Raw genomic sequence first — 16,259 nt, forward strand, 5'->3', positions numbered from 1 at the left:
ATTGACTTTCTTGAGCACCAGCCTTTATTACAAGATGTACTTGTCCTACAGTTTTATTTCATTGAGTGAATACATATTTTAGATGTAACTATTTGGTTTAGACATTATTTAGTGACAGTGATTACTCTTTCAGTAACTGTTCCAGAGCAAAGACTTTCTATGGCTTTTGGCTTTTGTGGCTGATACATATGCACACATGCATGCATGTGCACGTGCATACAAGCATACACAATATATGCATATGAACACTGGAAAGGAGCATAGTAATCCTATCTTTCAAATATTTTTCTAGTGGTAGTAATACACCAAAACAGCCAGTGGTTCGTTTCAAACGGAATAAACATCACAAAGGCTCAATTTATTGTGTGGCATGGAGTCCCTGTGGACAGTTGCTGGCTACTGGTTCCAATGACAAATATGTTAAAGTGCTGCCTTTCAATGCCGAAACCTGTAATGCAACAGGTAAGTATAATTGATAGTTGTTTCAGCATATGTAACTCTTTAAAAAAACAAACCCTGAACTGAAAGACCATGTAGTTGTACTTATGTAAGAGTAGAAGCCTTAAATGTTGAATATCTTCTACATTTACCACAGTCATAGTAATAGTGTCATGCTACTTCTGTTACTTATATAGATACTAATCAATGTATATGGCACTTTAGACAGATCTTTTTTTAATATTAATATGACTCTGATAGTATAAAATAGTATGATATACCATAATCGTTTGACAGATAAATGCTAGAAAACAAAATACAGCCAATGGCACAGATACCCTGTGCAATTCTGTTCTGTGCTGATTCTCCACCATCACATTTCTTAAAATTTAGAGGGTAGCAGTGGGGAAGGAAAGTAAGTTTTTGGAAGTATGGTTGTTATGGACTGAAAGTAATCAAAAGTTCCTAATAATCCCTCACATGCTGCCCTGAAATGTTAAGTCTGGTGATACTGTAAGTTTTATGTGTCAGTGTATTAATACTAGTAAAGTTTGTACAAAGTTTGCATAAAATTAATCCCTGAAAGCAGCAGATGGAATTGTAGTTTGCCATGGATAGTAGTTTGTGTGATTAAGATGAACATTGTGGTTATATAACAATATTAGATGCCTTACATATATTGTCAAATATAATGAAGTTGAAGCGTTCAGACTATTTCTCCCTGGGAGGAATGTATATGCATATCTATCTACGTGAGTGCTTATAATAAATAAAAGAGTTCTGAAATATCCTGCAATTCTAAGATATGGAAATACTTAATTGAAGTGTTGATGGTGATATTTATCCTGATTCCATCCTCATAAATTTAGTTACTTATTAAGACTTCAAAGTTAGCAGGTGAAAGATATGTGTGGTGATGTGTGAATTTTAATCTACAGTTATGTATAATTATAGATCAGTGTTTAAACTAGCATAACTGGGGGAGGGGGGGGTAGCCAGCTTAGCTCACTCTGAGCTGGGTTGCCATGGAAAAGGGACAGAGCCAACTGCCACTTGGCAGGGCAGCCATTTTTAAAACAGTCTGTAGCCAGCGAACTACAGGGAAGGCTGGTTCTGTTATGTGTTGAGAATCACTAAGGTAGTCTGTAGTCTAAGAACTACAGGGAAATGCTGATTCTATTTGTTGAGAATCAGGAAGGTTTTGTCCTTTAGCCTGTGTGGTTTAGATAGGTCGAGTTGACTTATTTAGATTAGTGGTTAGTGTATGAGTAAAAAGGGGAAGAGAACCCTAATAAGAATTTTTACTGCAACAGAAATAACATAAGGAAAGAATAAGCTTGTACCTGGAGTAATCTGTCAAAGAAAGAAACACATTTTGAAGGAAAATAAGTTCAAAACCTGTTTAGTGAAAGGAATAGTCCTCTTAAGAGTTGTTTTGTGAAATGTAGTAAATTTAACCTCTGAAGAAATGTGCCTCTAAGAGTTAAGAAACATTGAAACCATCAAGCTTCTTCTATACTTCAATATACTTGTTACAGTTTCTTCTAAAGTCAAGTCTCTGTTACAAATACTTTCAAGTTAAGCCACGCTACACATTGAAGAAAGACCAATTCAATGTTACAAGCTATTAGTTGTGTTATCAATTTAGTAAGAACCTTACAAAGTGGTGGCATCCTTACTTATGTTTCCCCACTTCCACCTCTTACATTGAAGCACTGAGAGTTCTTGCCACTGATTCTGGATTCTGTCTGAATAAAAGTTACCCAGACAGAATCCAGAATCAGTGGCCAGAACTCTCAGTCCTTCAATGTAAGAGGTGGAAGTGGGGAAACATATCTTTCACCTGATAACTTTGAAGTCGGTTACTTCTCTGAAATCTGTTTGTAAGATCTAGATTATTTTCATATAGTGCCATATGAACTGTGTATTAATTACGGCATTGCCCCATACTAAGCACATTATGATTCATTTTGTTCTTCATTTACATTCCTTTAGGACCAGATTTAGAATTCAGCATGCATGATGGAACTATTAGGGATCTAGCTTTTATGGAAGGTCCAGAAAGTGGTGGGGCCATCTTAATAAGTGCTGGAGCTGGGGACTGTAATATTTATACCACAGACTGCCAGCGAGGACAAGGCCTTCACGCTTTGAGTGGCCATACAGGTATGTGACTGGTTCGGCTTTGGAAGCTATTGTCTGAATAATCAGCTTGACAAAATATTGCACTATCAGTATGTATATTGCTGAATGAACTATTCTAATAGAATTTAACAGATACAAGTTATACACCTCAATGTGTAAATTCATCAAAGTCCAATACAATTATCTATATTGTGTGTAGAATTTACCCATGTTTTTATTAGCATGTTGCTGGCAAAAGTGCATTGCTGGCTATTTCATGAAAATGTTATAGTTACCTTTTGAAATAATAATTAATGTATGTAAAATGTTTCTTTGCAGGTCATATTTTAGCACTTTATACCTGGAGTGGGTGGATGATAGCATCTGGATCCCAAGACAAGACAGTGAGATTCTGGGATCTCAGAGTACCTAGTTGTGTTCGGGTTGTTGGAACCACATTTCATGGAACTGGTAAGATTAGAGAAAAATCCCATGCCATGTTTGATTCATGTAATTGTTACTTTAAAAAATAGAGGAGATCACATTATGTGGAGATGAATGGCCTCTTTATTGTTCAAAGGCTAGTAACTCTTCTGTTACAGCAGTGGTGTCAAACTTGTGGCTCTCCTGCTGTTTTGGACTTCGGTTCCCAGAATTCCTGACCACTGGACAAGCTGGCTAGGGCTTCTGGGAGCTGAAGGCCCAAACACCTGGGGAACCACAAGTTTGACACCTATGTGTTACTGCATGTGGCACTTACTCACCTGACTAAATGCCAGTGTGCAAAAAAAAGTTATTAAAATCTGTTTAATGACTGCAAATATGATATGTTTTTTTTTTTAAAAAAGGCTATAGGCCTGACTACTCTGGTTAAAAGCACTGAATTTTCCATTGTTTCAAATTGTACCTATATATTCCTCCTCCTACCTCCAGGTATTTCTTGCAATATCTCTATTTTCTCTATCAAAGTGGCATTTTACTCCCAGGACTTCAGATCCACAAAAATGTTTCTTTTTCTCACTTCACCCTTCTTTCTTCTCTTAAAGCAGTGGTTCTCAACCTGTGAATCCCCAGGTGTTTTGGCCTACAGCTCCCAGAAATCCCAGCCAGTTTACCAGCTTTTAGTATTTCTTGGATTTGAAGGCCAAAACATCTGGTTGAGAATCACTATTTTAAAGGGTTGTGCTTGGTTTGTCTGTGAAGAAGAAGAAGAATTTTATTTTTCTACCCCGCCTCCATCTCCCCAAGGGAGGACTCGGGGCGTCTTACATGGGGCCAAGCCCAAGCAACATACAGATTAAAAGCAAAGACAACAGCAAATTTCAAATTAAAGTAGCACAAACAGCATAACAGTAATAGACAAGTAACAAGCAACAGCAAACCAATTTTGGAGGGGGAAGAAAGGGCCAACATACAAATTGATTAAAGGGTAAATCAATGTTTCTCAACCTGGGGGTCGGGACCACTGAGGGGGTCATGAGGGGGTGTCAAAGGGGTCGCCAAAGACCATCAGAAAACACAGTGTTTGCTGTGGATTCTGTGTGGGAAGTTTGACCTAATTCTATTGTTGGCCGAGTTCAGAATGCTCTTTGATTGCAGGTGAACTATAAATCCCAGCAACTACAACTCCCAAATGTCAAGGTCTATTTTCCCCCAGACTCCACCAGTGTACACATTTGGGCATATTGTGTATTTGTGCCAAGTTTGGTCCAGACCCATCATTGTGTGAATCCACAGTGCTTCTCTGGATAAAGGTGAACTACAACTCCCAATCTCAAGGTCAATGCCCACCAAACCCTTCTAGTGTTTTTTGGTGGTCATGGTAATTCTGTGTGCCAAGTTTGGTTCAAATCCATTGCTGGTGGAGTTCAAAATGCTCTTTGTTTATAAGAGAACTATAAATCCCAGCAACTACAACTCCCAAATTACAAAATCAATCCTCTCCCAACCTCACTAGCATCCACATTTGGGCGTATTGGGTATTTGTGCTCAATTTGGTTCAGTGAATGAAAATACATCCTGCATATTGGATATTTATGGCTTATAACAGTAGTAAAATGACAGATATCAAGTAGCAACGAAAACAATATTATGGTTGGGGGTCACCATAACATGAGGAACTGTATTAATGGGTCATGCCATTAGGAAGGTTGAGAACCACTGGGGTAAATAGTTCAATAAGGTGGATAGGAACATAAATGGCACAGGAGATATCAGGAAAACAGAGCAATTAAACAGGATCAGAATCATGATAATCTCAGTTTAACTTACATATATGAATAATGATGTAATATAGGAATTCAGATTAAATGGTGAAAACTGATCACGGTACAATCGTTTGTCATAGGGGTCATCAATTGAAGGCACAATGAAACATCCATGTCTTTAGTTCCTTACGGAATGTGGCTATGGAGGGTTCCTGCCTAATCTCCCTGGGGAGGGAATTCCACCACTGAGAACACCCTCTCCCTCGTCCCCACCAATCACACCTAAGACAGGGGCGGGAGCGAGAGAAGGGCTTCCCCGCAAGATCTTAAGGACCATGTGGGCTCGTAGGGGAGGAGGCGGTCGCACAGATAGGCAGGTCCTGAACTGTTTAGAGCAGTGGTTCTCAACCTGTAGGTCCCCTGGTGTTTTGTCCTACAACTCCCAGAAATCCCAGCCAGTTTACCAGCTGTTAGGATTTCTGGAAGTTGAAGGCCAAAAACATCCGGGGACCCCAGGTTGAGAACCACTGGTTTAGAGCTTTATAGGTGATAACTTGCACTTTAAATTGGGACCGGAAACTTATCGGCAGCCAGTGGAGCTGTTTAAACAGGGGGGTTGACTGCTCCCTGTTACTTGCTCCAATTAACAATCTGGCCACTGACCTTTGCACCAGCTGTAGTTTCCGAACCGTCTTCAAGGGAAGCCCTATGTAGAGTGTATTACAGTAGTCTAATCTTGAGGTAACTAAGGCATGTTTTCCCTGATCCACCCCCATCCCCCCGGTCTTTCTCTTCCACCTTCCTCTGGTCCACAAGTCGCATCCAGGTTTATGACTAAAGCAGCAGTGGGAAAAGCCTGACCCCACTACAAACATCACTGAAAACCTCTTCATGAGAGGGCCTACCTCAGGAGCTGAAAGTGAGACAACAGAAAAAGCCACTAGTAAACTTTCATTAGTGAAAATACAAGGAGCTGGTTCACTTTATCTCTCATTATACCTGAAACTTTTTGCAAATATTCTGGGATAAACCAAATGCTGTATGGGTCTCAACAAAACAAAAACTTATTTTATTTATTTATTTATTTATTTATTTATTTATTACTTGCACTTATTTACCGCCACTCTCAGCCCAGGGGGCGACTCGTGGCGGTGAACAACAACATAGAAAAGACAATTTACAGTAATCAGAACAATACATAACATGCTACTACTACTTGACATATACTTATACTAAAAATCCGCTTCGTCATATCATGGGTCATAGTCAGTCTCATAGTCGTGGTCCATTCCGGTCATCATTGCCAAGATATAGCACTCAGTTAAAGGCCAACTCGAAGAGCCATGTTTTCAGGCTCTTACGAAAGGCCATAAGGGAGGGCGCCTGTCTAACTTCAGCAGGGAGGGCGTTCCACAGCCGGGGGGCCACCACCGAGAAGGCCCGCTCTCTCGTCCCCGCCAGGCGTGCCTGTGAGGCAGACGGGATCGAGAGAAGGGCCTCCCCGGATGATCTCAAGGTCCTTGTGGGCTCGTAGGCCAAGATGCGGTCTGCAAGGTATTTTGGGCCGGAACCGTTTAGGGCTTTGTAGGATAGTACCAGCACCTTAAATTGGGCCCGGTAGCAAATCGGCAGCCAGTGGAGCTGGGACAGCAGGGGCGTTGTGTGCTCCCTACGCCCTGCTCCTGTTAACAACATGGCTGCCGCGCGCTGGACTAGCTGGAGCTTCCGGGCCGTTTTCAAGGGCAGCCCCACGTAGAGAGCGTTGCAGTAGTCGAGGCGGGATGTGACCAAAGCGTGTACCACCGTGGCCAAGTCAGACTTCCCAAGATACGGGCGCAGCTGGCGCACGAGCCTGAGCTGTGCAAATGCTCCCCTGGTCACCGCTGAAACCTGGGGATCCAGGCTCAGCGACGAGTCCAGGGTCACACCCAAGCTGCGAACCTGAGCCTTCAAGGGGAGTGCGACCCCGTCCAGCACAGGCTGTAACCCTATACCCTGTTCGGCCTTGCGACTGACCAGGAGTACCTCTGTCTTGTCTGGATTTAATTTCAGTTTGTTCGCCCTCATCCAGACCATTACAGCGGCCAGGCACCGGTTCAGGACTTCGACGGCCTCCTTAGTAGCAGGTGGGAAGGAGTGACAGAGTTGGACATCATCTGCGTACAGATGACACCGCACCCCGAAACTCCGGATGATCTCACCCAGCGGCTTCATGTAGATGTTAAACAGCATGGGGGACAGGATGGAGCCCTGAGGAACCCCACAGGTCAAAGGCTGTGGTGTTGAACAGGAGTCCCCCAATAACACCTTCTGGGTACGGCCCTCCAGAAATGACCGGAGCCACTGCAAAGCAGTGCCCCCGAGACCCATCTCTGCAAGGCGCCCCAGAAGAATACCGTGGTCGACGGTATCGAAGGCCGCTGAGAGGTCCAGGAGCACCAACAGGGACACACTCCCCCTGTCTAGCTCCCGGCGCAGATCATCCACTAAGGCGACCAAGACCGTCTCGGTACCATGTCCCGGTCTGAAACCAGACTGTGCCGGATCCAGATAATCCGTGTCTCTCAAGAATACCTGGAGTTGTGAGGCCACCACGCTTTCCATGACTTTGCCCAAGTAGGGAAGATTGGAAACAGGCCGAAAGTTTTCGAATTTGGTGGGGTCCAGTGATGGCTTCTTCAACAGCGGCTTTATAATAGCCTGTTTTAGGCTCGCTGGAATCTTGCCTTCCCGAAGGGAGGCATTCACCACCACCGTTACCCACTCGGCCAATCCCCCTCTGGCCTCCTTCAGAAGCCAGGATGGGCAGGGGTCTAGGATGGACGTGGTGGGCCTCATTCCTCCAAGTATCTTGTCCACATCCTCGGGCTTCACAAACTGAAAAGAATCCAACAAAATAGGACAAGCAGGTGCTTGTGTCACATCCACAGAGACTGCACTTAATGTGGCGTCCAGCTCAGAGCGGATCAAGGCGACTTTGTCTGCAAAGAACCGAGCAAATGCTTCACAGCGCGTGACCGAATTGTCAGGGATCCCACCTGAGGTAGGGGGAGTTAAAAGACCTCTGACAATCCGAAACAGCTCCGCCGGACGGTTCTTTGCAGACGCAATAGTAGCCGCAAAGAAAGTTTTCTTTGCGGCTTTTATTGCCACGGCATATGCCCTTAGAAAGGACACAAACCGTGTTCGATTTGGCTCGCTTGGGTCCGAGCGCCACACGCTCTCTAGTACCCTCTTCCTTCGCTTCATCGCTGCCAGCTCCTCAGTGAACCAAGGGGCTGGTTTAGCTCGGTTACTCGAGAGGGGACGTTCCGGAGCGATCCTGTCAATTGCCCTGGTCATCTCCCCATTCCAGAGAGCGACCAAGGCCTCGACATGGTCACCTACCGAGGTGGCAGGAAAATCCCCAAGAGCCGTCAGGAATCCATTCGGATCCATAAGCCTCCTGGGGCGGACCTTCTTAATGGGTCCTCCACCTCTGCAGAGGTTAGGGGGCGCAGTGAGCCTAAATCTGATCAAGAAGTGGTCGGTCCATGGCAACGGAGAGATAGACAGCTCCTCCACACCGCCACCCTGCTCCCATCCCTGGCAGAAGACCAAGTCCAATGTGTGTCCAGCACAGTGGGTGGGGCCAGTTATCCGTTGGGACAGCCCCATGGTTGCCATGGCGGACATGAAGTCCTGAGCCGCTCCTGTGAGGGTTGCCTCGGCATGGATGTTGAAGTCCCCCAGCACAAGGAGCTGTTGGGACTCCACCGCCAGGCTCGAGACCACCCCCGCTAGCTCAGGTAGGGAGACTGTAGTGAAGCGAGGTGGACGGTACACTAGCAGAATCCCTATTCTGTCCCGGTCACCCACCCTCAGGTGGACGCATTCAAAATTTGTGGTCTGCGGGATGGGGCTCCTGGTCAGATGGATGGAATCTCTATAGACCACTGCGACCCCGCCTCCCCGTCCTCCGGCTCTTGGTTGGTGTTGCACGGAGAAACCTGGAGGGCAAAGCTGGAAAACTAACTTGGAAAGAATAGTAGTGAAACCTGGTATTTTTAATCAGTGCAGATGTGTCTGAACTTCCTTGAAACATTAACTGGTCTTTGCTACTGGTGGAAAGCTTTTACTGTGCACAAATCAGTGTATTAGCAATGTCTGTTCTAAATATGAAATAGATATGAAATACTCTTTTTTAAATTATAAATTCTCTCTCACACACATACATAGAGTCTGTCCTGGCCTTTTTCTGCATTTTAGAAGAGTAGTGTAAATTATTCATTCTGAAACATAGCGATAATATGTACAGGATTGTGTTTTGATTTTAACAGATAGAGGGTTTTCTTCTTTTGCAGGGAGTGCTGTGGCTTCAGTAGCTGTAGATCCTAGTGGCCGCCTTCTAGCAACAGGCCAGGAGGATTCCAGTTGTATGCTCTACGATATCCGTGGTGGGCGGATGGTCCAGAGTTATCATCCTCATTCCAGTGATGTCCGTTCTGTTCGCTTCTCCCCTGGGGCTCATTATCTCCTCACTGGATCTTATGATATGAAAATAAAAGTGACAGACCTTCAAGGTAATTGAACTGCTGAATAAGCAATGAATAGGTCTTTTCTTCTTCTTTTTCTGATCTACTTCATAGAATACCGAAAACTTGGGAAATAAACAGTATGAGTCAATAGTGCACATATTCTTCTGTTAACTTTAAATAGTGGTAAATGTACCAAACAGCTACTAATCAGCAGCAGTGTGGGTGTGGTAGTGGTGATTGACATTGGTGGAGGATCTCTTAGATACAACAGCATTGGCACCATAGCTAATATCATTGCACAGAGGGAGGCATGGTAAACCCCTTTTTGAATGTCTTTGACCATGAAAACTCTGTGATGATATAGTCCAAAATAAAATTGGAGACAATGCCAAAAAACGAAGCTCGCAATTCAAACGGTACTCAATGAGCTACTTGGATATAGCAGGGGATAGCTGTGAGTTGAACTGTCGCTAATGTGCTGGACTCAATCTAAAAAGATGTTCAGCTATGGATTTGTTCAGAGGGGAAAGGAAAGACCTAAACTGCACAACACATAGGATTGAGGGACACGATAAGCACAAATCAGAAAAGGCTAGACATAGTAAAACAAATAACAGAACATACAGGTTGCAGCAGCATAACTTCCTTTTTTCAAAACTTAATATAGGAAAATGTAGGAAATATAGGAAAATAATCCCAAGCCGCTGCTTAGCCAAAGTATAACGAAGACACCTCCACTGCAGACTAGCTCACCAAAATATAGAGCTCACAAAAGGTAGAGGGAATATAGTTGCTGAACCAACTGTCTATTAAAGGGTTAGGAACTGGGAACCACCAGAACAGAGAAACTTAGATTGATTCTTCAAAAGACTTCCGCTGCCACCATATTAATAATAAACAGGCTGAGGTATTACTGTGACGCTGTTCAGTAACACACTCTGTGTCAATATAGTTTTCTTAGAGGCTGCTGAAAGCTGACTTGAATAATGCTTTGGCCACAAAGGTATTCACACTGAGGCTGGTATAAGTTGATAAAAATAACAAGAACATTTATTGAACAGGCTTGAAACATTCAGGTTCAAATGATTAATGGTTTCAGTAAAATATTGGTACAAAAAGCTTGTGGTTATGTTTAAGTAAAGATCTTTAAAAGTCCTGGGTTACAAGTCTTAAAAGTTACAACACAGAAAATTACTTCAGGAAATGAATCTCTGAAAGTAATTCTCAAAAATCCCCCTTAGGAATCTAGCGAAAAACCCTGAACTAGCCTTCCTTAGGAAATGAACAGACCACTAACGGGGTTCTGTTCCACACAGTATTGTAGCTATATTTTCTATAGCTATTCCAAATACTACACAAAAGACTGACCCAAACTTCTTCTTCAAAAACCCAAGCTGCTCTTGCTAACACCCAAACTCCCAACTTGCAAACTGGGAACTCAAACCTCAGTTTTAAAGTCACTTTTTTCCTTTAGATCACTTAGGCTCCACCCCCATCTTCCTAACCAATCCTAGCCTGCTAAGGTAAGGGATTCATTACATTGTTCAATGAATCTCAACCAATTCAGCATAATTTGTGGCAGCCACAAAAATGAGGTTTCTGAAGTATAGCAACTACTTTCAATATAAGTACAACATAATTAAACAGAAATAACACTTTCAAACCAGGAACAGAAAAAAAAATCTAATTTTGTTACATAATGTAATTGTGATAACCATATCTTAAGATGCAGTCTATCCAATTCCGTTTTCTGAATCAGCACTCTAAATAAACCCAGGAACAAAAATAAAATAAAATCAAGAGACCAAGAAAAAATGTGTTTTGGTTGTGCTATATTCTTATTTATTCCCATTTCTTTTTTCATAGGTGACCTTACGAAGCAGCTTCCCACTATGGTGGTAGGGGAGCATAAAGACAAAGTGATTCAGTGCAGATGGCACACACAAGATCTTTCCTTTTTGTCATCTTCTGCAGACCGAACTGTAAGACTTTGGACTTATAATGGATAAAGGAGTGTGTTGGAGTAAACAGTACAGATAAAGCACAGGCACATAGGATGACTGGAAGGTTCAACTACGCATTGCAAAAAGAGCAGCATTTGACCATGAAAGTGTCTCATGCAGAAGAGATGCTTTCCACAGATACCTTATTGCTCGGAGGTGTTGGTGTGTTCTAGTATTATTTTTCAATGCTTTCCACTTGATCTCATGCTGCTATGACCTATTGTAGTCTTGTTGCTGAAGTCTGTCGAAAGAGCTCTTGCAATGTCAGTGTGCACTCAAAAAGTAAGACGAATTATGTGTTTACAGTTTAGTGTTGATTGCATTCCTTGGTCTTTGCCTCAATGAGTTTTTTCCCCCTACAGAAGTGTGAACCACTGTTCTGTCAAGTTCACATGAAATATCTTCATTAGGTCCACAAAAAATTAGTTATGCCATGTTCAACACGGTTGCTTACATTCTGTCGAATCTGCTTTGCATCAAAATTTCATGCTTTGATTTTTAGTACCTGTAATTATGGCCTCTAAAAGTGGTTTGGTAGTGGCTGGCTCTTAATCACAATCTGATATATATATATATGCTGGTTTTCAACTTGGACTGGTTATTACTGGATTATGGTCTACACTTAAGCTATTGGTGGAGAAAGAGCATTGGTGTGCTGCAGAGACGTTAACACTTTTGAATGCAACAAAATACCTCTGTGTAATGTACTGTAGGAGAGCAAATTCACAGTTGGGGTGTGGTTGATACAACAGTTTTAATAAGTTTGGTCATAAGCCCACAAACCTCTATGCACATGTGTCGGAAGACTGTGTATGCAGTCTGTTGGACGGCAGGAATTCCTCTGAAGCTCCCACCAGAGCCAGTTTGCCTTGCTGAAGATTTTAATGTTTTTCAAACTGAAAAGTAAATTTTTCTTCAGCAATGCAAATTATTGAGGATTTCACAGCAAAGGACCTTCTGGTTGCATGTGCTGTTTTCCTCTATGTGTGCATATAGAATGCCATAAGAACACTAAAGGCAAAAGCATGGCTTGAAATGCTATGTCTGCATGATACTATAAAATTAAATGATTTCCCAGTTCATAAGCTTATTTGGAATTTTTTTAAAAAAAAACAACCTTGCACTGTCTATATAATACAGAGTTGCAATTTTATTTCTAAAAATCTTTAGAGTATTATGTTTATGTATTGTTTTATATTTTCATATTGTACAGTTATATTACTTTTAAATTAAATTCTTAAATATTTAGTTTATTTATTTGAATACACTTAAGTTTGGTTCTAATTAATGAATTCTGTGCACTATAGCAAGACCTTTTTAATTATCATACAAAGTTGAGGTTACTATTGAAGTGTATATGTGCTTTCAACTCAATAAAGACTGACACCTGAAAGTTAAATGACAAAATTGTGGAATGTATATATATATTTCTAAAAATAGTATGTGACTCTACATTGTACCGACTCACTTCAATAATGCTGTTTAAAAGCAAAGTATGGGACAACATTTTAAATAATTACATATGTAACAATATTTGAAAAATGGGTTCTTGTTTTGAACGTGTTATTTTCTGTGAAGTGCTTACTTTGAAAATAGTTGTTATATTCCAGAAACTTCATTTTTGTGGCTTTCACAAACAGAGTTGAATTGGTTGAGACTTTATGAGATATTCATTGAAAAAACTATAGCAAAATGTGCTGCAGGATGTCCCACAAAAACAAAGCTTTTGCAATTTAATAAACATTTCCCATGTTTTTATGACAGAACCAATTAAGAAATGACATCTATAACCCAGGAAAAAAAATGTGTTACTCTTAAACTTGATCACTAATTTATCCGTCACTCTGTGAATTTATATAAAAGTCTTCATGTCCATTATTTTAATTAGTCTCATCTTTTGATATTCCCCTCTTCATATCGCATTTGCCAGTCTTTGTTCAAATATTAGCAAAATACTATAAGATACTGAAAATCTATATAAATAAAAATGTAATGTTCGTTTGTGGGATTCACATAATTCAAAAACCACTGGATGAATTTGGACACAAGACACCTAACAACCCAATGTATGTCCTTCACTCAAAAAAAAAAATGATTTTGTCATTTGGGAGTTGTAGTTGCTGGGAGTTATAGTTCACCTACAATCAAGGAGCAGTCTGAACCCCACCAACAATGGAATTGAACCAAACTTGGCACACAGGACTCCCATGATCAATAGAAAACACTGGAAGGGATTGGTGGGTATTGTCCTTGAGTTTGGGAGTTGTAGTTCACCTACATCCAGAGAGCATTGTGGACTCAAACAATGATGGATCTGGACCAAACTTGGCACAAATATTCCATATGTCCAAATATGCACGCAGATGGAGTTTGGGGGAAATAGACCTTGACATTTGGGAGTTGTCGTTACTGAGATTTATAGTTCACCTACAATCAAAGAGCATTCTGAACCCCATCAATGACAGAATTGGGGCAAACTTTCCACACAGAACCCCCATAACCAACAGAAAATACTTAAGGCCATCCAGTCCAACTCCCTTCACCAGGACAAGAAAACCAAACAAGGCCTTCCTGACAAAGAGCCATCCAGCCATAGATATAGATAGATACGATTCACACACATACACATACATATAGTATCATAGATTTGAAAGGGACCCCTAAAGAAGGACAATTATATGTGGACTCAAACTATGATGGATCTGGACCAAACTGTACACGAAGACTCAATATGCCCAAATGTGAACACTGGTGGGGTTTGGGGAAAATAGAATCTTGACATTTGGGAGTTGTAGTTGCTGGGATTTATAGTTCACCTACAATCACAGAGCATTCTGAAGCCCACCAACAATAGAATTGGACAAAACTTCCCACACAGAACCCCCATGTGGGCGACAGCAATGCATGGCAGGGGACAGCTAGTTAATAGATTTAAAACCTTCCTCAACATAAACCTTGAGGGGAGACCGCTCCTCCTGCCCCCGCAGGTCTGCTACGAGCTTTGCTTACAAGTGGTCCTCCAGTCCGACCACTTGTGGGGTTTCAGGACCCCTTCCCTCTGTAGGGGTACACAGGTTCCTTTCACTTGGCTCGCGGAGCCTCAGAAACCTGCGTCCGCCGCCATTCCGCCTCTACCGGAAGCTTTCAATGCTTCTTTCCAGTAACCCAGGTATGGGCAGACCCAGGATCGGGAGCCAGATTTAGCCTCTTGGGCTCTTTTCTCAGGTCCTCCTCTCACACACCATCCTATCCTTGTTTCCTTCTCTTTCCTGTCAGGTGGTGCAATACCGGCTAAGCAGTGTAATTTCTCCAGTGGTGTAGGGCGCAGACACCCCGTGATAATGCGGCATGTCTCATTCAGAGCCACATCCACTGTTTTAGTGTGGTGAGATGTGTTCCACACTGGGCATGCGTACTCAGCAGCAGAGTAGCATAGCGCAAGAGCAGATGTCTTCACTGTATCTGGTTGTGATCCCCAGGTTGTGCCAGTCAGCTTTCGTATGATATTGTTTCTAGCACCCACTTTTTGCTTGCTGTTCAGGCAGTGCTTCTTGTAGGTCAGAGCACGGTCCAGAGTGACTCCCAGGTATTTGGGTGGGCTGCAATGCTCCAGTGGGATTCCTTCCCAGGTGATCTTCAGAGCTCGGGATGCTTCTCTGGTTTTGAGATGAAAGGCACATGTCTGTGTTTTAGATGGGTTGGGGATCAGCTGGTTTTCCCTGTAATAGGCAGTAAGAGCACCTAGAGCTTCGGAAAGCTTCTGTTCTACCATCACAAAGCTCCCTGCTTGAGCGGTGATGGCACAATCATCAGCAAAGATGAAACTCTCTGTCCCTTCTGGCAGTGGCTGGTCATTTGTGTAGATGTTGAACATGGATGGAGCAAGCACACTCCCCTGAGGCAGGCCGTTCTTCTGTTTCCACCATCTGCTTCTCTGGCCCTGGGACTCAACAAAAAAGCTCCTGTTTTGTAGCAGGTTTCCTATGAGGTGGGTGAGGTGGTAGTCCTTTGTGATATTATACATTTTTCTCAGGAGGAGGCGGTGGTTCACAGTATCATAGGCTGCTGACAGGTCTATGAAGACAGCTCCTGTGATCTCACAGATCTCAGTCAGGCGAAAGTGGGTGCTAGAAACAATATCATATGAAAGCTGACTGGCACAACCTGGGGGTCACAACCAGATACAGTGAAGACATCTTCCCTTGCGCTGTGCTACTCTGCTGCTGAGTATGCATGTCCAGTGTGGAACACATCTCACCACGCTAAAACAATGGATGTAGCTCTTAACGAGACATGCCGCATTATCATGAGTTGTCTGTGCCCTACACCACTGGAGAAATTACACTGTTTAGCTGATATTGTACCACCTGACATCTGCTGGGATGTAGCAGCTAATAGTGAAAGGACCAAGGCAGAGACATCTCCGGCTCATCCCTGTTTGGATATCAACATGCACTTCAACAACTTAAATCAAGAAATAGTTTTCTAAGATCTACAGAGACACTCCCTGGAACACCTCAGCAAGCGAGAGTCCAAAAGTGGCAGGCTCAAACCCAGAACCTACCAAATGAGAGACTCCCCCCTGGGCACACAGAAAACTGGGCGACTTGGAAGGCGCTGAACAGACTGTGCTCTGGCACCACGAGATACAGAGCCAACCTTAAGAAATGGGGCTACAAAGTGGAATCCACGACATGCGAGTGTGGAGAAGAGCAAACTACAGACTACTGCAATGCACCCTGAGCCCTGCCACATGCACAATGGAGGACCTTCTTGCAGCATCACCAGAGGCACTCCAAGTGGCCAGATACTGGTCAAAGGACATTTAATAGAATACCAAATCTGCAAACTTTGTGTTTTGTTTGTTTTTAATGCAATGCAACTGTTTTGGTTCGCTCCCGACACGATAAATAAAGCCTAAGAAATCGCATACCCATTGAACTGCATGATATGCAGACTTTGTGAGGGCG

The 16,259-nt window shown here is 42.7% G+C and overlaps 1 protein-coding gene across 3 annotated transcripts in view; it reads left to right on the plus strand.

The window, feature by feature from the left end:
- The window catches only part of WDR47 (WD repeat domain 47), a 70,769-nt gene extending 58,073 nt beyond the window's left edge, over positions 1–12,696 (plus strand). For all 3 annotated transcript variants that reach the window (XM_060774581.2, XM_060774580.2, XM_067467573.1), the window contains 5 exons: positions 293–462; positions 2,434–2,604; positions 2,902–3,033; positions 9,113–9,331; positions 11,153–12,696. In XM_060774581.2, the coding sequence (XP_060630564.2) occupies positions 293–462; positions 2,434–2,604; positions 2,902–3,033; positions 9,113–9,331; positions 11,153–11,295 (835 nt within the window). In that variant the 3' untranslated portion in view covers positions 11,296–12,696. The remainder of the gene's footprint in view (positions 1–292; positions 463–2,433; positions 2,605–2,901; positions 3,034–9,112; positions 9,332–11,152) is intronic.
- The last annotated feature ends 3,563 nt before the right edge of the window (positions 12,697–16,259 follow it).

The sequence above is a fragment of the Anolis sagrei genome, chromosome 4 (assembly GCF_037176765.1).
Source record: "Anolis sagrei isolate rAnoSag1 chromosome 4, rAnoSag1.mat, whole genome shotgun sequence".
Lineage (NCBI taxonomy): Eukaryota > Metazoa > Chordata > Lepidosauria > Squamata > Dactyloidae > Anolis > Anolis sagrei.